The following is a 23,936-nucleotide window of genomic DNA, read 5'->3' as shown; positions in this document are numbered from 1 at the left end:
CGGGCCTCACCTCCACACTTTTAATTTCCAGTATAAAACTAATAAAACCCCTTGGGGCACAGAGTTTAACAGGAAATGCTTTTGGGTCTGACTTCTTTTCCTTAGCAGAACGTTTCTGAAGTTTATCCAGGTTGCAGCATGTATCGGTACTCATTCCTTTTTAGAGATCAATAATATCCATTTGTGTAGATATGCCACATTTCCATTCATCAGGTGGTGAGCATTTAGGTTGTTTCCACCTCCGGTATTGTGAATAGCTGCTTATAAATGTTCATGTGAAAGTTTTTTGTGACATATATTTAATTCCACTTGGGTATTTACCTAGCCACACAATTGCTTGGTAATGTGGTAACTAGGTTATCTTTCTGAAGAACTGCTAGACTGTTTTCCAAATTAGCTGTGCCAATTTATATTACCACCACAAGCAAGGTAAAAGTGGTTCCACTTCTCCACACCCTTGCCAACACTTGTTTTTTTTTTTTTTTTTAATTCTTGTCATTCTAGTGGGTATGCCATGGTATCTCATGGTGGTTTTGATTTGCATGTTCCTAAAGATGAAATGATATTGAGCTTTTTCTCACATGCTTATTGGCCATTTTGTATACAAAATTCTTTGATAACATGTCTACTCAAGTCCTTGCTTATCTGTTTATAGTTGGCTTGTAGTAGTTCTTATACATTCTAGGCAAACATCTCCTATCAGACATATAATTTGCAAATATTTTCTCATATTCTGTGGTTTGAATTTTTACTCTTTTGAAAGTATCCTTAGATGCAGAAAAAGTTTTCAGGTTTTATGAAGCCAAACTTATCTAATTTTTTGTCTACTTTTTTTGTAATTTTATCTAGAAAACTATTACCACATCCAAGATCAGGAAGGTTTACAGTTTTATATACATATTTATAGTTTTATATAAATTTAGTTTTCATAATTTTAGCTCTTATATTTAAATATCTGATCCATTTTTAAATTTTGTGTGAGGTAAAGGGTTTTAATTTATTCTTTTGCTTGTGTGTATACAATTGTGTCAAACAAATCATTCATTTGTGTTTTTTTATTGGGTGGTGTTCAGTGTTGGGGATCAAACCTGGGGCTTCTTGCATGCTAGGGACCAATATCTTAAGGGTTTCTCCTATGTTCTCTTCTAGTAGTTTTTAAGATTCAGGACTTAGATTAAGGTCTTTGACTCATTTTGAGTTAATTTCTGTACAGGGTGAGATAGGAGTCAAGTTTCAATTTTCAACATGTGAATATCCAGTTTTTCCAGCACCATCTGGTAAAGAGGCTGTCCTTCCTGTAATGTATTTTTTTGGCACCTTTATCAAAAATTAGTTGACTGGGCTGGATGCAGTGACTGTAATCTCAATGGCTAGGGAAGCTGAAGCAGGAGGATCTCAAGTTCAAAGCCAGCCTCAGCAAAAATGAGGTACTAAGCAACTCAGTGAGACCCTGACTCTAAACAAAATACAAAACAGGACTGGGGATGTGGCTCAGTGGCTAGTGCCCCTGAGTTCAATCCCTGGTACCAAAAAAATAAAATAAAATCAGTTGGCTGAAGATGTGTTTGGGTCCTCTGGTCTGCTCCACTGATCTTTGTGCCTGTTTGATCAGTAGCATGCTGTCTTTCTTTGTTACTGTGTCTCTGTGGTATGTCTTGAGATCAGGTATGTGATGCCTCCTGCTTTGCTACTTTTCAAGATTGTTTTGGCTATTCCAGGTCTATCACAATTTCCTATGAAAATCTGATTCTAAAAATTCATAGGAAAAAACAGCTGTTGGGATTTTGAACGGGATTACACTGACTCTCTAGACCATCTTGGGGAATATTATAATTTTTACAACAGTGATTCTTCTAAACCATGATGATGGGAGGTGTTTACACTTATTTACATCTTAAATTTATTTTAGTCAGACTTTTTTTGCTCAGTTTGCAAGACTTTTACCTCCTTGATTAAATTTATTTCTAAGTGTTTTACTTTTTGATGTTATTATAAATGAAAAATTTCCCCTTAATTTCCTTTTCAGATTATTCTTTACTGTTGTTATAGAAATACCACTGATTTTTATATGTTCATCCTGTATCCTATAAATTTGCTAAATTTGAGTGTTAATCTTAATACTTTTTTATGAATTTTATAGCATTTATCTGTATAAAAGGTCATGCTGTCTTTGAACAGACTGTTTTACTTCTTCCATTCAAATTTAGATGCCTTTTATTTTTCATTCTTGCTAAATTGTTCTGGCTCAAACTCCCAGTTCACTGTTGAATGGAAATGGCAGAAGCAGGCATCCTTGTTTTGTTCCTGATCTTAGGGGACAAGAATTCCATCTCCCACCACTGGATAAGCTGTTTTCTGTGGGATTTTCACAAATCAAAAATAATTTTACTCTCCTTTCCTCCTCCCTATATATATATTTTTTTTCCCTCTGCTTTGTTCAGTTGGGTTTTCCACAGCTTAATCTTCACCTGTTCTCCCTCAGCTGTTACAGCTATTTAAAGGCCTCTGGGGAGGAAGTGGGGAGTCAGCTGAAGCCCTGCACAGTCCCCAAAACTCATCAGAGTCAAGCTACTTGTGTCGGTTTGCCCTGTGAACATTAATAAGTGTGTATTTATCGGAGCACCACAAATATAACTTGCATTAATTATAATCGACAAAGTCAAAAACAGAAAAATGGAAGAAAAAAAAGAAAAGAAAAAGAAAGCAAGGACAAACAATAAAGAACTATCTGTAATCACTGGTATTCACCTTGACATTTTTTTTTTCACTGTTTCAATAATCTACTTCTGGACTTACCAAGTAAATGATATAATCCATAAGTGCAAAAACAAAAACTTTCATTGTACTTTTCTTACTCTTCCCCAACTCACTTCACACGCACACACCCACATACATGCAGACACCCATGCACTCCTGGATCTCACACTCTGTGAGGTGTGGCAGACTTCTGAGGTGATGCAGGCGTTCAGTTTCTAACCTACTCACTTAAGAAAACCCGGATCTTCAGTTGCCTGGAAATATGATGAGAAAAACATTAGATGGTCTGGGGGTTGAGAACTCACCTGTCACATAAAGGGTTATTGAATGACTTGGAGAGACAAAAGACTGAAAATGCGCATGACAGCTATATGAGCCATTGTCGCTAGGAAGCACTGGTTCAAAATGTAGAAAAAATACTGAAATATTCTGCCTTTCTTCCCAACTTGTGTGTGGCTGAAGTCTATCTCCAAGTTGGAAACACTGTGTTCCATTGAATTTGCACCAAGTCATATTGGGTCTCTTAGCACAGTATTTGACAGGGCATTCCATTTTAAAGGAACTTCCTGCCGGGGCATGGTATGCTGAATGTCTCTTCACGGAAAGTTGTTCTTTACATGACTCCTCCCCTAAAAGATAAAGACAGAATTAAAATCAAATCTGTTCTTCTCAACCACCATATATATGCCACTTCCACCATTTCTACCAAAAATTTCTCAAGCTTAATTATATCATTTTTCTAGGTAATATATCCAAGGAACTGACCCTCACTAGCCCAGTGTCTTGTATATAATAGTCACATAACAAAGATCTTTATTTAATATTTTTAATACTGGATTTACAGAAAATCATTTCATCTTCACAACAAAAATACTATATATTAGTATATATGTTTTACAAATGAGGAGACTGAGGTGATAAAGAACTTGTCTATAGTAACATGCTAAAAATTCAGAGAATTAAGATTTAAAGTCATACTGTAGTTTCTTGTTCTAGAACTCATTAGCCATTAGTCTGTATTACTTCTTGAGCAACTCTTAAACCATTAAATGAAGAAGAATTTTTTAAAAGTTTGTTATAGTTGTAGATGGACAGACTGCCTTTATTTCATTTGTTTATTTTTTTTATGTAGTGATGAGGATTGAACCCAGAGCCTCACTCATGCTAGGCAAGTGCTCTGCCACTGAGCTACAGCTCCAGCCCCAAGAAGAAGAATTTTTGTAAACAATCATATGCCTAAAATACCTGAAATTAGGAATTTTATTTCTTAGTTTTTCAATGGCCTTAATGCTGCCTTGCAAGTTTTTCCCCGTTTTCTTTGTAGAAGACGTGCAACTCAAAATAATCATCTGAAGACAAGATGTTCCTAGTTACCCAGAACTTTTTATTCTCCAACAGGAAGGAGGAGCAGGGCTCCAACTCTGGGAATCTCTGCATGCTGGCCCAACATACTGCAAACATGCCTCCCTTTGGGGGAAAGAGCTTTTCCCTGAAAATAGGCCTTTTTTCTATGTAATCTATGAATCTCCAGCTAGCAATTGTCAAGTGTATATAAAATCTGCAGCCAGAAACATTTTTAAAGTTTTCTATGTTGTTGAATAAGTTATCATTAACTTATCATAAATATATTTACCCTGTAACCTCTATATTCAAAATAATACCTGAGAACCAAGTTATATGAGAAAGAAATCTTTTCTAAGCAGACAAAATAGATATATCAAGATCTAAAATTTAGCTCATTTTATACCTAATTCTTCCAATTCCATTTTCACTTCAGAGGACAAAACATGCTATATGATACAGACTAATATGTTCATAATGACAAGACTTAATCAATAATAGAATTTTAACTATTAATTCTCAGAGTCCCATGCATAAGGGACATGAGATACGGTATGCATTTACAATAATTAAAAAAAAAACTTTTACATCATTTACATCATGTAACTGATATATGTATGATATGTGTATAAATCACTGAATATTTTATTATGGTTCTATCTTCTTGATGTAGTGAAACAAAATAAAATAGGCAAAGTTTCTGTCGAGTTAAGCAATTTATATATTTTTATTTTTCTAGTAAAGATAAGGCTAAGCACATGGTCTTAAAAGTATTTAAAATACTTTTTCCTCCAATCTTCTAGTTCTTTATTAGCCTATTCTTTTATGTTTTGAACTATTCTCTCAGCAATGTGTCTAATCCATATTCATTAATCTCTTTAACACATCTTCAAGTATTCTTCTGAATAGATTCACAGAATCATGGGTTATAAACACATAAGCATACCTGAGATTATAGCTAAAAGCCTTCTTTAAAGACCAGGAGGGCTAAGGACTCCACCACAGGGAAGACCAGACGTTGAGCTAGCCAGCGGCTTTGGGCCCCAAGTTCCACAAGCCTCTCTACATAGGACAATATTCTGCTTTATTTCTATATCCTTATAAAATGAATATTCTCATTTTAGCTATTTCCTAACACCTAATAAAACTTTCACTCTAATTCCTGGTCATATCTCATCAATTCCAGCTCACTATAATTGAAATTTGATTAAGTTTTCAGAAATTGTGATTGAGACAGTGAACCTTTAGAGAAACTTAAGAACCCAATTTACTATTTATAACTATGTTGAGAGCACAAATGAGTTCACTTTAATACTTGCTAAGTCAGTGGCTTTCAAAAATTCAGAATAAAAATGAAAGCAAACAAAAAAGGTAAGTCATAAAAATGAGATTTTCAAAAATTGAAGAGAAAGAGTAAAATAACTTACCAAAAGGAAGTGCCTAAATGTGGTTATAGTTATGACAAAAAAGCAAGGAGGTCAGGGGCAGAAAGACCAAGTGAAACCAGGTGTCTGTTCCTCTCCCTAACGTTAATGGACTATCATAGCTTCCTAACTTCCCCTTTTCATTCTCTTGGGTAAATTAATTACAGTTTATGGAGCCTATAACTTTGTACCAGAATTGCAAAAATCCAGATGGTTACAAAGACGTTTTGTTTTCAGAAGTTTACTGTTTAATTAGACAATATTACCTAATGACAAGGCCACATTTCTAGAATATACTTATTATCTACTATTCTTTTAAAGTTTACTTGAGCTGAAAGCAAGGTTTAGAGGGATCTAGTATGTTAATTTTGGGGGGTGGGTATAGAAATAAGACGTGATGCCTGCATTTTGGAATTTGGCTTCTAATGGGAAATAAAAATACATGATGAGTGGGAGAATAACTCTGTGTAAACATACAGACCACTTTTCGTGGCTATGCACAGGTGTGACCTCAGCTAGGGCTCTTGAGGCAAGTCTTCATGGAACCTGAGAGCTGAACCTCAGTAAATAAACAGCCCTTTGACAATCAGAGCAGAGACCAGCAAGATATTTCAGGACTGAGACAATGGGGGATTAAAAAAAAAAAAAGGCTCTTCATCCAGAAATCTTATGGTTCATTCAAGGAACTGACATACAACTGGATTGCAGTTTTCTGAAAGTGACATGGATTCCACTGGTTGGTTCAGAATAAATGGAATAAGTATTAAGTAGGGAAGTTTAAACTTTGCCTATCTACCATGAGAAAATGCAGTGCCTAATTTGGGGGGAGAGGTATTTATAAAGGGCATGGAAATAGCTGTAAATGAGAATATTCATTGAACACACCTGTTTCAAATGTTAAAACATTGTGTGAAGTTGAGATAACTACCCAGTTTCAACAGTACTCAATTGCTTCACAATAAGAACAGGATTGAATTACAAAAATAGGAAAGTTACTAACCACCATCACCTCCTAACACAAACACATACAACTTCACGTCCCTCAATGTGTGATTGACTGTGAAACCACTTCTAAACTGCAATTTTGACCCCTATTGCAACATAGTACCCTTCCATTATCCAAAGAATTGTCACCTCATGCTAGTAGCACAATTAAACACATCTTTTTGTCTCAGCATCCTGTGATTCTATGCTCGAGAGGAATGCAAAAAATTGATTAGCAGGTGGAGGTGGAAAAAAAGAGATAGCTGTTAGTCCTAGCTACATCCCTAACTTGCAAAGGGCTTACAGAAACATTATTGAGGTTCCTGCATATTTTTATCAGCAGGATGAGGATCATTGACAATCCCAGTGTGAACTTTGATTCCACAGGCACAGGAATTTTTCTTGAATGAAAGAATGAATAGATGATGAATGCTTGGAAACTAGGCATTAAAAATCATCAAGAATATTCCCTCTGTGCATAAACGAGATGTTACTCTTCCTATCTCTCAGAAACTAAATCTAATGCTTCTAGGGCAAAAAGGATCCACTGAACCAAATGTAACAATTCTAATTTTTCAGGATATGTGGGTGGCCAGATCTCAAAGGAGGACTGCTCCTTAGCTCTTCCTAGGAAGCTCTCAGGGGATAAAGAATCTCGGATCTGTATCCTGAATTTACCTTAATGGTCAAAAGGTTAAGTGAACATGTTTTTGTAATAAGCAAAAAAAAAAAAAAAAAAAAAACCACAATAAAACAAGCTATTATATCAAAGAAAATGACCTGAGGTTTTCAAGGACACCATCAAGAAGCCAAAAGGAAGCTAGGTGCAGTGGTGCACTCCTGTAATCCCAGCAACTGGGAAGCAGGAGGTCAACCCAGGCAAATCAGTGAAGCTCTGTCTCAAAAAAATAAATACTGGGGATGTAGCTTCATGGTAGAGTGCCCTTGGGTTCCATCTCCAGGAAAAAAAAAAAAAAAAGGAAGGAAGGAACAAAACTCACAGAATGAGAGAAAATATTTGCAATTATTTATGTGTAAGAGTCTAAGAGTTAGAGTGTATAAAGAACTCTCACAGCTCCATAATAAAAGGTAAATCACCCATTAAAGAAAGGGCAAAGAGTTTGAGTAGATATTTCTCCTAAGGGTATATACAAATGGCCAAATACATATATGAAAAGATGTTCAACCCTGGGCACCATAGTACATGCCTGTAATCTCAATGACTTGGGAGTCTGAGGCAGGAGGATCACAGATTCAAGGCCAGCCTCAGCAAGTTAGCAAGACCCTGTCTCACAACTAAAAGGATTGGAGATGTAGCTCAATAGTAAAGTGGCCTGGGTTCGATCCCAAGTGCCAAAAAAAAAAAAAAGCTGTTTAATATCATTATTTGCCAGAGAAGTACAAATGAAAGTCACAATGAGATACCAATTTACACATCCTAGAATAAGTGTAATAATAATAAAACTTCAGAAAACAACAGGTGTTTGTGGGAATGTGGAAAAATTTGAATGCTTATACACTGCTGAGCGAAATACAAAATGACGCAGTTGGTGTGGAAAACAGTTTGGTAGTTCCTCAAAAAGCTAAGCATTATTGTTATCCTAGGACTCAGCAATTCTATTCTTAGGTATACCCCAATAGGAGTAACAATGTGTGTACCTACAGTGTCTTGTATAATAGCGTTAATTGTAACTATATTCATAATAGTAAAAAAAAAAAAAAACGGAGTAACCTGAATGTCCATCAACTGATAAATGTATAAACAAAAGTGGTATTTCCAAACAATGGAATATTATTCATCCATAAAAAGAAATGAAATATTTATTCATACTACAACATAAATGAACCTTGAAAATATTATGTTAAGTAAAATAAGCCAGATACAAAAGATCACATGTTGTATGATCCTATTTCTATTAAATACTCCAGACAGACAATCCATGGAGACAGAAAGTACATTAGTGGTCTCTAGAAGATGGGGAAAGGGAGGGAACTGGGAACAACTTAACCAGTATGGTTTCTCTGAGGTGATGGAAATGTTCTGGGATAAGATGGTGGAGATAAGTGCACCATGTTTTGAATACACTAAAAACCACTGAATTGTACACTTTGAAGTGGTGAATAATATGCTATATGAATCTTATCTCAATAAAACACCATTGAACCTACAGGTATGTTGACAAGTTTTTTTGTCTGTCTTGAATTATGAAACTCTACCTTAATACACGCAAGACACACAAAGCTTTCCTCAAGGGGAAAACATTTTCTGAAGGGAAAAGACAATCATAGTTGCTTTGAGCTGTGACTTATCTGCCAACTATCAGTTAATTTTTGTTACTACTGTTAGTGTTTCTGCTGTTTTTTTCAAACATTCATATCTGGTAATAGGGAATTTTTAATGCTAAAATAATTAAAATGCAGCGTGAGGTTAAAAGTATCTACCACCTCTAGGTTTTCATCTGATAAAATATAATAGTTGCTTTTTAAGTAACTATAGATTTGGGAAGCCTCTTATTTTTAAAATTCTTAAGAAAACCACAGGGGTATTATCACAGTATGTAGCACATCTGAAGTCTAGCACAACTCATTTTGAACAACCTTTACCTCTACATGGAAAAGTATTTTCAGAAATGATCATAAAATGAGACAATATAATGGCCAGAAAAGAAATACAAACTATAAATATTTTTTGCATTGAATTTTACATATACAACTAATAAGTTTAGCAAATATTTGAAAAATAGTAGAATAGAAAAAATTAAAAAATGCATAACTATTTGTTCAATTATTTGAGCAATGATTGAACTTTGATCCTTAGTTACATGCTGTGGTAATAATGTACAAAATAAATGTCCACTAATTCATAGGTGAATTTCATTAAACTAATGATTGAACCTTTATTGAAACTGAAATTCTGTAAAGTACAATTTAGGCAACTGCTAAATTTTACCACTAATACAAAGTGTTTTTCTTGCTTCATTCTGTAGTTTCAAAACAATTAAGCCCTTTAAATAGTGTTCATTTCAATTGTAAAGATACTAATCAAACATTTGATGTATGAGCTAGGTCACCAAATAAAAACATCACACCTACACTCTGTGCTCTGTTTTATTGTTTTAAAACTTCAAACACAATAAATATTCAACACAATTGCATATAGTGACAGAAATGAAACAGCTTCTGTTGTGCTTCTTCATCTCTATAATCATTGTGGTGTTCATTTAAAGAGGACAGCTGAGAGGCAGGAACATGTAGTACCACAGCCACTGTGACTCTAGAATGGACCTGGAGCACTGGAGAGTGATTCGGAATATTGTAAATTTATTCTGGAAATGAAAAAAAGTAGCTGAATTTGTATGTGTCCAGGGCCAACTCTAAGTGGGAAGTTCTTGGAGTTAACTTGCATGTAGAAGGTAACATTTATTGGAGAGTCAGAACTATAAACACATTAATGTGAAGATCGCATACATATTATTAACACTCAACAGTAACACATTAATCACTTAAAACTTAGACCAAATATTACGGGAGCAGTGTTCAACTCCTGACGTTGTTCAGAATTACTAGTGCTGTAAGATACTAGATAGACTGTGGGAACGTAGATACGCCTGTGGCAATTTAGGAATGATGGTTTCTAGTGCAAAGATGAGACCGAAAGTTGCTTATGTGGCTCTTCAATTGTGCAGCTAGATTTTTATTTATTTTGAATATGATTATAATCTCTGAGAGTTTTCAGATCCCTAAGAGGGAGGGAATCTTTCTGACTAGGCCAATCAGGAAGGCCTCATGGAGGAAAATGAACCTTCTCCCACTCCCAACCCCACCTCCAGGTATACTTGGTCCTTTTCCTATTTTCACAATTAATACCACCCCGCCTCCCTAAAGAATGGTCCCATGCTATTCAGCGTGCCACACATCATTCTATTTCAACTACCTCTGTGTTGAAGCATTTGCCCTCTGTCTAGTTAACCATGACCTTGATCCTATGGTACCCATCTCTGTAGAAGTAAGTAGCCTTAGGAAAGTATGAAGGTGAGAAAGCATGATGTGTCCTGAGACTAAAAAGAAAGCTTGATGAAGTGAAGAATCCCCTGTTTATAGCTCTAAATGTTCCTTTGTCTTAAGACACAGACACAGCTAAGTCCTTTAAGAGCTCAATCAAAAGGCATTGAGGTGGTAATATATGCACATCAAAATACCCTGTAGTGGTTAATTCATAACCACTGAAGAAAAACTAGATTTTGCAAGTATGTGGGAAGATCTGATTTATGTCCACTTGTGGGTGATATTTAAACTGTTTAGTATGTGGTGCTCTACAGCCATCTAGACACTAGATCAGTTAATTGAAAAGGAATGCCAGCCATAAACAACTACATATCCAGGGACTTCCAGCTGAGCAAGTGTAATTGCATATAGAAATTCTTTCAGGGGCTGAAGAGAGTAAGTAATTTGTGAAAACTATTAGCTAGGTTCTTAAATTAGGACTGTGATTATGCATATTTTGTGAAATGTCATTATTTCTTATTTTTAAAAACCATGTCCTTTGATTATAACTGTTATCATTAGAAAAATCCTAACAAGTTTCACTGTTCCTCCATTGAAAATTCTTAAAATTTAAGGAAAGTTCAAAATGATTAATTTGAGCTGACAGTGTTAGAGATGAACATAGAAATGTAAACAATATTTTAGAAAACTATAATATTACTAAAGGTATAATAGACCAATAATTTTTAAGGACATCAGCCAAAATTTTAGCCTCTATCAGAAGAGATGATGATAGACAAATAACAAATACTTCAGATACATGCTGGGGTGACTACAGAGGAGAGTTTGTTCGCACTCAGGAGGAAAAGGCTTCCAGGTGATGCTGGTGGTATGTTCTGCTTTACTTCAGTGGGGTAGGATAGTAGAGGGAGGAGAGATGACAGCCACCAGAGAAGAAAATAACTGCATCAACCCTAGCAAATTGAGGTTTTGTGATGACATCAGGCAATGGTTTGAGCACAGTCAAGGAAATCCATGCACAGCGATGGCAGACCAATCACACTTCAAAGAGCCTGGGAGGACATCAATTTGGACACCTTGGGGAATCACACAAGTAACATTTGAAGGCCCAAATGCCATACTTCCTGTCACAAACTACTGACATACATTCACAAAATCAGAATGCGGTGACATGAGATTAGAGCAGGAACTTCCACCTCATCTAGAAACCACTAATTCAATGTTTTGTAGCCTTTATTAAATATGTCACTTTAACACTGTGGCAAATGAACCTACTGCATAAGTCAGACACTCCCAAAATTGATAGGAATACCTGGAGAAATTTAAATAGACATGAGCATAAATATGTTAAAGTCAGAACTTGTATTATAAAAGGTGACCATTGTTAGTTTAAGGAAAACCCTGTGACTTGTTCTCAGGACTATAATGGAAACTGAGATTGCTGTGAAATGAAAATGTATTCGTATACATCTTCTTGACAAACAGCACTTAATGTAATATAGATCACAGACATATAAATAGCATGGAATAATATTGTCTCCTGTTCCCTGTAGAATAATTTCTCTGGATATTGTCTTTAGACAGAGATAGCCATTTTCTCCCTAAGCACATACAAATGCATGCACACACACACACACACACACACACTCATACAATATAAAGTTCTCTTAACAAAAATGAAAATGGAAAGAATTAACTTCATATCAAGAATACACATGGTATGATTCCATATTCTCAGTACTTGCAAGACAATGGCCATGATACAAGAAAATTGAAAGAATTTTCATAATTATCATTTACTATTTCCTCTTAAAAATCCCCTTCTTTCAAAAATTTATCTTCTTATAATCATGCAAGAATCATTTAAGTTGCTTTCATGTGGTATTTATTTAGCACACTTTCAAACTATTTCTTCTAAGGCTAGAATTTCTCACTGTATGATATGACTACTTGGGGGGATATTTGAAGACTATCTCTTCCACCTAGTTGTACAGAGCAATCTAAGACTTTAAACCATACACCTCATGGTTTTATCTAGTTTGAGATAATTCTGAAATTGTTTTACCTAAAAATAGTCACTTTCGTATTTGCTGTAGCTTTTGATAATACTTAGCAAAGCTTACAAAGTGCCTGAGCCATTTCCTCTCCTTGAGATATTTAAGAATAGGACAAGCAGAGGTCTTTCAACGTCATCAGGTCAGATAGCAGATGCATGGGCTAAGTCACATTTGGAAGAGCATCTTGGGAATCATTGCTGCACACTCACTGCCACCTGCCCAAGAGCCCATGGCAACTCATTCACCACTGGACGATAGACCCTTTCTGGATCCATCCCCACAATAGGCAAAAAGGATAAGACTAATACATTTAAGTTCTTAGTTCATGTTAGCCACTTTTAGGCATATCACTTTTGCATTATTGTAAAGTTAAAAATTTTTAAGTTGAGTCATTCTAAATCAAGGACCATCTATATATATTTTATTTTTATCCTCACAATGATTGTTATTATTATTTTTATTTTTAAGATGAGGAAATTGAGTATACAAGAAGATAAGCTGTTTTCAGAACTCTAACAAAACTCACCAGTAATGGAAATTAAGTAGAAAATCCCAAGGAAGCAAGATAATAGCTTTTGATTTCATCATTAAAATGGAGGAAATTTTTATAGTTGGATGAAGGAAGCAATAATAAATTGAAGAGCCCCTCATTGTTAGGGAGTCAATTCAAGGCTGTAATCAGCACAGGGGTTAATCTGTTCATGCCCTAATCCAGGAAATCCTGAAAATGCAGAATGAATTTCTAGACATTTGCATAAATGGTGGGCATTTCTGTGATGACAGCACATAAGTATTTGGCATTTAGTAGAAGACATGACTCTATCTCTAATATTTCATATGCGCATTTCAACAGGAACAAATACAACAGCCATATAAATAAATAAGCCTGATACAGATGCTGTGCTACAATACTTGAACTTCAAGCAATACTGGTTGCAGACTACTGGTTATCTGCCCTAGTGGGCCTGCTCTGATTCAAGGACACAGCTGGTACATAATGGAGCAACATATCTGGATGGGATGTGGAGTATGGCATTTAAAAGTAGATCCATGAACCATACTGAACCCTCATAATAAGAATTGGGCACAGGCAAAAAACAAATGGAGACATGACCCTAACCACTTTTGTTTTCCAAACAGCCTTATTGGGCCAGATTAGGATTCTTTTGTATCACAATAACCAGTGAACAAAGATTTCCAATTGCCTTTATTCCAGCTCATACACACTGTCAGTGTCCAGACATTAATTGTAGTACTCCTGCCTGACTGAAGGTGGAATCCTCAGTTGATCCTCAACTAAACAAGTGGTCCAGGGACTTACAGCAGAAAGAACAACTTCCACCTGCAGCCTAGGTCTTGTCAGCCTGAGAAGGGGTTGGTACTTTTATTACTTTCATGAGGACAGAAATCACCTGACACTGAAGCACTGAAGGACAGGTTTCCCTGTATGTTTTTGATAAATAGAGAAGAAAAAAAAGCAAGCAAGCATAATTTTGTGTTAAAGAAGGACTTTAAACATGGAGTTTGTAGAAAATATTATATTTTTTTCAACCTTATTATAGATTCAGAGTCACTCCTGGGTGAAAGGAAAGTGAGGAATGGGAAGACGGGCAAGCGAGAAATGGAAGACAGAGACCAGGCAGAGATACATGCGAGAGTTTATTGGTCAGAGCTGACAAATAAAGGCACATCTCTCCATAGACAGAGAGAGGCAAAACAGGCTTGGGTTCAGGACTTTTATGGGGCAGGCTCAGAGATTAGAGATGGGCGGCTCCTAATGTGGGTGGTAAAAGGTAGGGTTGGTATGAGGGAGTTGTGAGCCTTCCTCAGAAAGGCCCTTGGGAGGGAAAGTGAAATTTTTCTTAAAATGGTGGCTGTCATTTAAGATGGCCATCCCAGGTGCTAAGCAAGGACATTTTTTCTTTGTATTGGGCCCCTTAAGGGACAGCGGCATAGATCTAATCTTCCGTAGCTTCTTCCTGCTGGGAAGGGGCAGCATCTGGACCCTTGTTAGGGGTGTTGGGTGCCATTGAGGCAATGGTGATGGTCAGGTGGCGCCAGGTGATGCTGACTCCAGAGGGCCCAATTTTGGTGAGGGGTTGGAAGTCCTATAACAGAAGCTGGTTCACAGTTTGGCTAGAGATCCTTTGAATATGGTCTTGAATAAATCTAATGATGCAGGGGACAAGCATTAGCAAAAGGCCTATGACAAGGAGAGAGGTCAGAAAAGGAAGTGCCCGCTGAAGAAGGGGGTTACTTAGCTGCCATCCTTCAGTTCCAATGGCAATGGGAAGCTTTGAGGTCTGAAGGATATTGAAGATAAAGGGGGCATTAGTAATTGAAGTTCCCTTGGTGGTAAGGAATCCATGCTCCTTCCAAATAGCAGAATGGGAGAGAAGTATGTGGAAAGCGTATTTAGACTCAGCATAGACATTGAGGGAGGCTCCCTTTGCCACAGTGAAGGCTCTGATGAAGGCAACAAGTTCATCCTGCTAATTGAATGCATTATTGGGGATGGGAGCCACTTCCTCAACCAAGGTTAGAGAGACTATGGCATACCCTGCCCAATGAACTCCTTCCTAAAGGAAGGAGGAGCCATCTGTGAACCATCTGTATATTGTGCGGAGTAAGGGGCCTTCCTATAGGTGGGAGGGATATGGAAGAAACTCCTCCAGAGTTTCAATGCATGAATGGGTAAAGAAGAGAAGAATTGGAAGATTCCTGAGGAACTGGAAGGAGAGTAGCAGAATTTAAAGGTGAGCACGTGTGGAAAGTAAGACTGGGATCTTCTACCAGGGAATCCTGTAGAGATAAAAGGCAACAGGGAGGTAAGGAATGTAAGCCCTTGTAGGTAAGGAGTTCCTTTAGGTGATGGGGAGCCAGGATGATAAATGGGGCCCCAAAGGTGAATTTTTTTTTGACTCATTAATGAGTCAAGAGGCTGTAGCCAACATTTGTAGGCAAGTAGATTCAAGACCCTCCGATTAGGAGAGTTCTGGGTCTCTTGTTTGTCTAGAAGTAGGGCCTCTGGAGGAATCCAGAGTTTTAGTGGCAAGTAGAAGCTGGGCAGAGGAGCAAGAAGAGCAAAGGGAAGGCTTAGAATGGAGAAAGGAGAAAGCTCACACATAAGGGATTTTCTTCCATTTTCCTGAGCGCTCACAAAAGTTGTAAAGATTGGAAGGTTGAATTGGTGGATAGGACTTTAGATCAGGAGCCAAACGGAGTGGGACTAAGTGGGTAAGGAGGCAGCCAAGAGGTGAGTCAGATGGGATTTGGAAGTTCCCCATGACGAGTTGGAGTCTGGAACTGAGAGAAGGGAATCACCCACTACTTCCATAGTCCTGGGCTTTGCCTATAGGGAATCTTGGTTGCCTGGCCAGGGCTTTCATGAGCTCTGCTAAGGAGCTGAGAACCAAGACCCAAGAGTGAACTCTCCAAGGGGAAGAAATTGGGAGTTTCCCATGGCGAGTTGGAGTGAACTCACCCAGGGGAAAAGATGGGTGAGAATCTTGGTGCTGGACCAAGATCTAAGTTCTAGAGAGGAGACTTGTAGAGTTGTGAGGAGCAGGGGAGGGGAAGGGTGAAGTCATTTACCCAAATGAGGCTGGAGTGTGGATAGAGAAGAGCAACAGGTGAATGGAAGAAGGTGTGTAGTAATTGTCCTGGGCCCTCAGGCCAGGATCCCAAAGCAGCTCAAATCCCCGGGGAGGAGAACAAAGCTGATAGGAGCATGTAATGAAGTCACTGGCATCAATGAAAGAAAAGTGGCTCAGGACTAATCACACACCTGGGATAAGAAGTGGGTTTATTGTCAGAAGCCTGACAAGGCTGCTCTGCAAAAAGAGGGACAGCAGCGGCAAGGAGGGAGAGCGGGTATTGTGACTGGGTCAGAAAATGGAGAGGGCTTTTGAGACAGATGTGAATGGACTCACGGTGTGAGGAGATAGAAGGACTGGAAACATCCCAGATGGTAGTGTCCACCTTGGAAGGGGGTAATGGGAATGCACTGGCAGATGGAATAGGGGATGGTCCTAAGGTAAGGGTGAGGATCAGGGGAGCAGCAGGTGAGTTTGGATGGAAGCATATATGAGGGGAGAAGGAAAGCGTAGTCACCAAGTTTGTGAGGATGTCCCTTCCTATAAAGGGAACAGGGCACTGTGGAATAACCAAAAAGGAGTGGGTAAAAATTAGAGAGCCAAAAGCACTAACAAGGCTAGGTGTCTGTAAGGGTTGGTAGTAGGCCCCTAGAACTCCTTGAGGACTGAATATGTATCTCCCAGGGTATAGAAGGAAGGAGACAGGTCTACCTGAAATACGCAGAGTTACCCTAGGTTCCCATGGAGTGATGGTAGTGGTTGGGTGATGGGGACCTGGGCCTCGTCAGTCCTCTGTAAGCCAGTTCTAAGATTTGGAAAGGAGAGCTAAAAGGGCTGGATAGCTGGGGGCTTCTATGGACTTGGGGACAGTCAACGGCCCATTGTCCCTCCTGATGGCATTTAGGACAAGAGCCCAGAGGCTTTCGAGGCTTGAGACATGAACAATCCCAGTGACCCATTGACCACATTTAAAACAGGATCTGGGCAGTCCTGAGGGACTCTTCCATGGGCCAGTGGAACCAGGGAAAGATGCTGAAGCCAGCCAGGTGACTTGAGTGAACATCTAATATTTCTGCTTCCAGGCCTTCTCGTCTTTCCTGTTCTGTTATACACCTTAAAGGCTACTCCCAGAACCTCAGCTTGGGGAGTTAGGTGCCCCCTCTCGAGGCACCTTAGTGAGGCTTTAATATTGGAGAAACTCTAGGAGAAAAAGTAGACCATTAGTAGTTGTCTCCCAACTGGAGTGTCAGGGTCAGATTAGTATATTGTAATAAAGCCTTGGTCAGGCGGTCTAAAAATGCTGAAGGTTTTCATTTTTATCTTGGATGACTTCCTGGAGCTTTTCATAATTGATAGCCTTATGGGCTGCCTTGCTAAGTCCTGCCATGAGGCAAGTAATGAATTCCTTTCTACTAGTTACTCCTCCAGGCAAATTGTAATCCCAATTGGGGTCCCAATCAGGAACTGCTTCAAAGCCAATTGGATGGGCAGGGGAAGTCTGATGTACCTCATCTGCATAATTTCTAGCTTGCTCCCAAACTTGCCTGGGCTCCTCAGGCAGGAGGACATCAAAGGTGGAGGGGCCGAGGGGACAGTTGCTACAGAGGCTTCATTAGAAAGAGAATTATGGTGCAGCGGGAGCTCATCTGCTGGGTCTAAGGAGGAGTCCTGGGTAGAATCTTTTGTCCCTTTGGAATCAGGCATAGGGAAGGAGAGAGCTAAGAGAACTTGTGCAGGAGAGCAAGAGTTGCAGAGAGAGGGCTTAGAACAAAGAGGAGAAAGCCTGAACGAATGATATCTCTTTCCATTTTACCGAATGTTCACAATAGTTTAAAAGATCCCTGATATATTGGGATCTAGAGGGCCATTAAGAGGCCATTTAGAGTCCAAAGGGTATTGAGGACAGATCTGATTGCACAAATGAATAAGTTTTTAGAGTTTAGGTCCAGGGTGAGAGAGAGAGACCCTAGGTTAGCCAGGAGGCAGCCTAGAGGACTATGGGAAGGAATGAATGAGGAGCCGCCCATGGTGAGATATAGGAGGTGAGTTTAGAGTTGGGCGTCACCCAGTCTCTAGTGTCACCCAGTCAAGAGGACTGGTTATGCTCAGGGGGTTGTCACCACTGCTGGGTAAGCGTCAGAGGCAGGACCTGTAGAAGTACTTGGGCACCTGGCTGGGACTACATAGGGGCAAAAACCATAGAGATTAAACCAAGGCCAAGAGATAGTCTCACCAGGAACAACTCCCAATCACCCTTGGTGGTTTTGCTCAAAACCCAAGACCCAAATAAAAGACCACCTATAGACTCTGTCAACAATAGACTCTTTTACAGCTGTGGCTGTGGGTGCCCTGACCACACAGTAACCCTGGGAGTGCCAAACGAAAGATCAACAGTCACTTCCAGGGACCTGTAGGTTGTTTAGGTTGACCAGAGACAGGGGTCTTACCTGAAATAGTGGTGGGTGCAGAGAGGGTATTTGGCAGAATGGAGGGCCTGCTCCCATAATGGAATTCAGATAGGGGCCTGGAGGCAGTCAGTGACCCTTTAAGAGAGGAATGGGCACACCAGGGAACCCAATCCTGGGTTTTGGCACCAATGAAAGGAAAGTGAGGAACCAGAAGACAGGCAAGCGAGAGAAGAAAGACAGAGACGAGGCAGAGATACACGCGAGAGTTTATTGGTCAGAGCTGACAAATAAAAGCACATCTCTCCATAGATGGAGAGAGGCAAAACAGGCTTGGGGTTTAGGACTTTTATAAGGCAAGCTCAGGGATTAGAGCTGGGCGAGCCCTAATGGGGGTGGTTAAGGGTGGAGTTGGTATGAGCCTCTCTCAGAAAGGCCCTTGGGCAGGAAAGTGAAATCTTTCTTAAAATGAGGGCTGTCATTTAAGATGGCCATCCAGATGCTAAGCAAGGACCTTATACTGGGAAGAAGCACATGGGTCTCAGGTTGTTTTGAAGTGAGGGAAAACATTTTTAAATTATCTTTAAACTCTTTGCTCTGCCTCTGAGCTACACCCCCACTTGATGTTCTTATCTCAACCTATATTCTTAATTTAATATGAGTAGTGATAAAATCAATTATATTAACTTTTATATAAGATAATTGGTCAGTACTTGGTCCAAGCCTTTCCCTTTCATTTTCCAAATGATCTGATTCACTACATTCTGGGCTAAATATATTGTACAATATATTTTACTTATTCATTTTAACTTTAATAACTCAAGTATTGGGAGATGTTGGTCACAGGTACAGAGTTCAAGTTAGGAGAAAAAGGTTTAGCGATCTGTTGCACTGCATTGTAACGATATAATAATGTTAAACTTTACATCTCATTTAACTGGATTTTACGGGAGTTTCTTGGCAGTAAGTACTATTAGCAAAAATACCGCTAAGATTTATCAAGCTTTGGTTATGTGTACTTAGTATTCAATACTTTACCTGTATTATTGCACTTAAAATTACTATAGGCCCACAACTTGGGCACAATTATCATCTCTATTTTACAAATGAGAAAAGTAAAAATGAGAGCAGATAAGAAACTTAACCAAGATAGCACAGTAACTGGCAGAGTGAGTAAGTGAACACATTTCTAATAGCTGGGTCTATTTTTATAAGCACTAAGTTACAATACACTGAGAGGAAGAACGGAAGTCATATGGCACCCCAATTGTAGTAAAGCACTGAAAATATTTTATTTTCTTTCACAAAGAATATATAATAAATCCTTTAGGATGAATTTTGTTTACTATTTGTCTCTGACTGTAGCTATGTGATTGCAGGCATCCGATGGAAGCCAAAAAATTCATTCAAATAGCTAAGAACCTACTGGACTCAACACTTAGACACTTTAGTGACCAAGGAGATTTTTACTGTGGCATCCTGGCATCTTAGAGTCAAATTCCAAGCTAAACAGTTTTAGAACTAAAGATGACATTCTGTAGGACTGCAATGATCATATTTTCTAGTTTAAAACAGAAACACACAAGCTGATAAATGTGTGCTGTGTGCAAAGGAGAGTTAACTGAGCAATTAGAAACTTTGTCTAACCACTCATAGGCCCTGTACAACTTGTGGTCCCCGTGTCAATGTACAGGAGAAAGAGACCTCAAAATAGAGAAGGAATGACCTTTTTCATGTACCCAAAGTCTTTTTAGAGCTGGCCAAACATCATCTATACAGAACTCAAACACTTTCAATGTTCAGCTAACAACCATGTAGGAATCATTCCCTTCCAACAAAGTAGAAGCTCTGTGGAAGGCTCTGCTCCTGTTTCCCAGCATTTGCTCAGTCAATATTCTCAAGGCACACACACCACCTAAGCAAGTACCAAGATTTTATTTAGAGAAAAATACTACTTAAGAGTAACCAAGGAGACAGATTTAATTTCAGTTATCCAGCACCTATCCTACCCAACTACCCAAATGAACTCTACAATATTTTTCTGGAATCAGTTTGGAAAGATCATGCTATTTGGGGGTGGGGGTGGGGGGTGGGGGGGTTGTTGCTCAGTGATAGAGCACTTGCCTAGCATATGTGAGGCACTGGGTTCAATTCTCAGCGAAAGAAAGAAAGAAAGAAAAAGAAAGAAAGAAAGAAATGTTCATCAAACTGAAATATATATTTAAAGTGCTATTAATTCACTATCAGTATGGTAGTCAAAAAGTTTTTGGTAATAGTAGTGATAAATTTGTACTTAACTATGTATAGCACCTAACCAATTTTTTTCTCTTACCATTAGCACATGTTTTTAAGAAAACTGGCCAAGCTCTGAATTTGGTGTTTACTATTTAAGCAGGTGAGTACCAGGCTCTAATTTGGTTTACATTCTCTAATGTCATCAGGGAGCAAATCGTTTCATCTACTATTACCCAGTTGGCATAAACATCATGCACTGCTAAGTTCAACAGGGGAATACATTACATCCATATTCCCCTGAGAAATAAAACCAGAAATAATCTAAATAGGTACCTTACCATGGGTGCTCCAGAAGCCCAGATGTGGGATTAGGAAAAGGATCCCAAATAATTTCCCAATTCTACACATGGCTGGCGATGTCTTCATTCCCCTGCGTATCAGTGACAGAAGAACTGCTCAAGCAGAAGGCTTCTTTTCTCCCCTGAATTCCTCAGAGATGGATCAGGTTATCTACCCCAGCAGCATCTGAGAATTAAAGAGGAGAACACCAGGGAGAAGACAGTAGGAAGAGCCTGAATGATTCTGTGAAACAAAGTGAGCAGAGTCTTTGTGGTTTTGCTTCTTGTTAAATTGGCTGTTCACTTTCAAACACTGCTCTGCAAAGCAACTCAGTCCTTAGCTTCTCCTTCCGTTCTGCCACCCTTCTTGCCCCACCTTGAGTCTTTTTTTGTTTTTCAAAGTGAAATGAACAATTAAACTCTAAAGACATCTAAATTGTTGCAATCTTTAGGTTGAGGTTTTAATCAAATCAAGGTCAGGAAATTCATGGTAAAAGTACCTATGGGAGGTAGACATTCTCTCCCTTTTCACAGCTTGTGATTATGAAACTTCTTTTATGTAAAAGATCTTAAACTCCGGCCCCCTCACAAACATCATGTCACGGTAAGATGAGACTGCTTATTATCATGAAAACAATAAGCACTTATCTGAGGTTATGGAGAAAATGAGAGACAGGATACATTTCCTCAACAGAAGAGGGAAGGGCCTCTGTCTTTAATCTGCAGATACATATCAATGGAACAAAATCATGGTTATTATGGGCTATATGTTCTTTCTAAATATATTAAAGTTCCGGACAAAATGAGATCTTGAATATCAATTAAAGGAAACTTTCATTTTCAGCAATCTTAATGCGGTTGCTATCTGGATGAAGTATCATAGAAATGGTACAGGAAGAAATGAAAAATTTCAAAATCAGTTTAGGGTTACTGTGAGTCTGTTAAAAATTAGTGTACTTGATAACCACAGGAGATATTCAAATTTGCCATCATTTGAGATTTTAATTGAATGATCTTGCTTTGTGGCCCTTGTCCACCTGTACTCATTGACAGAAGTTGATTTTGCAAATGTTTCCCACAGAGGCTGGTGATGTGCTCCCAAGGCCAAACTTCAGTGGCTTTTAGTACATAAGGTTAAAAACTGTTGTATATTCATTCATTCAAACATAACATGCAGTGGTTGGAGATACAAAGATGGATGTGTTACTGCTCCTAATTTTAAATAATTTGGTCAATTGGTATTGTAACCTCTTTACATCAACATTTAATATTAGCACTTAAATTCACATGCATTTCCACCATGCATAGTACAATATAGAGTAACTGTACATAGCCTTTAGTACTTCCATTACCGACCAAGTGTATGGTTTGGATATGAAATGTTGAAGGCTTGATCCCTAATGCAGCAATGTCCCCACTGCAGAGGTAGAACTTTAGGGATGTGATTGGACAATGCATTAATCTATTGATAGCTGAATGGACTACCAGGACGTGGTGGAAGCTGTGGGAGTGATAAATGTTAGAGAAAGTAGGTCACTAGGGATGTGCTTTGGAAGGGTATCTCTTATCCCCTGCCCCTTGCTGCTTCCCAGCTATTATGAGCGGAGTAACCTTTCTCTACCATGCCCTACCGCTATGATGTTTCTGCCTCACTTCAGGCCCAAAGCAATGGAGCCAGCTGATCACACAGCAGAAACCCATGAAACTGTAAGACAAAATAAAATTCTCCTCTTCTTAAGTTGTTGTTTTCAGGAATTCGGCACAGTGACAAAAAGCTGTCTTACACATCAAGTCAACATCCTGGAATGTATTTATGCAGCACTTGAACACCTCCTTCCTTTTCTTGTGCCCAGGATAAAGTGTAAACTTCCTGTGGCAGCTGGAGAAAGTTTCGTTGTTTCCTTAAAATGGTCCTAGAAACCAAAAGCTATAAACCATAAGCCACAGAGCTCAGGATATTATCCAAAACCAGAGAGAAGACACATTCACTTTGTTTATCTCAATTCAAAGTCTTCACAATTCACTATTTTAAAAAATGTTTTTTATATAAAGGAGTCGATAGAAATTAGATAAGATTTGAAAACAATTTAATGTACCAGCTATTGTGTGTCTTAAAAGATATTTATTTTAATAGCTTTATCTGTGTGACTGGCTCTTTATCTCTCCATAGTTGGAATCCTGAGAGACCAACTAGATGAAAATTGCCTCAGAATCCAACTGCTATCTCTATTCTGGTAAGGAAAAAATTTTTTAAAAAAGCTAAATTCAGAAGTTTTTCTTTCTTTTTTTTTTTTTAGCTCAGTAATAAGTCAAATTATTCTTAAGTTTATACCTTATCCGTTAATGAGACATATCTAGTAATTAAACTTCTGCCTTGACCCCTTTCCTATCATTAGATGACCAAATTATAACTTTCATTTAAATGTACAAATTTAGAGAGTTTACAGCATTCTTAAAAGTGATTGTATTGTGTTTCCAAAACAAATTTTAAAGCACAAACTTCTTGCCAATTTTATACTGAAAGACAAAAGGCAAAATTGAATTTGATGTTTTCAAATTCTCTTTACTAACGTCTCAGTAGCTACCCAAAAAGCAAATTTTTCAGTTCATTTATAGACTCAACTATTTTTATGAATCATGAAGCAGTTGTGCTTTCTGAAAGATCCCCCATCCTCCAGTGATCAGAGAATCAGCAATCACAAAACAAGATGCAAGGTCCTCGAGAGGTCTTGCTACCAATGACAGACAGCATTGACCCCAGTGAGATGAATTATAATCCAGTTTTTTAAATTCC

The 23,936-nt window shown here is 38.3% G+C and overlaps 1 protein-coding gene across 2 annotated transcripts in view; it reads right to left on the bottom strand.

Moving 5' to 3' along the window:
- Btla (B and T lymphocyte associated) overlaps positions 1–21,736 on the bottom strand; it is a 31,804-nt gene extending 10,068 nt beyond the window's left edge. For both annotated transcript variants that reach the window (XM_027936046.2, XM_027936047.2), the window contains exons 1-2: positions 21,143–21,736; positions 3,063–3,386 (exon numbers count right to left, since the gene is read on the bottom strand). In XM_027936046.2, the coding sequence (XP_027791847.2) occupies positions 3,063–3,386; positions 21,143–21,230 (412 nt within the window). In that variant the 5' untranslated portion in view covers positions 21,231–21,736. The remainder of the gene's footprint in view (positions 1–3,062; positions 3,387–21,142) is intronic.
- Between the last annotated feature and the right edge of the window lie 2,200 nt (positions 21,737–23,936).

Source organism: Marmota flaviventris, chromosome 8, assembly GCF_047511675.1.
Source record: "Marmota flaviventris isolate mMarFla1 chromosome 8, mMarFla1.hap1, whole genome shotgun sequence".
NCBI classification, from domain to species: Eukaryota; Metazoa; Chordata; class Mammalia; order Rodentia; family Sciuridae; genus Marmota; species Marmota flaviventris.
This window is presented reverse-complemented; position numbering and strand designations above follow the sequence as displayed.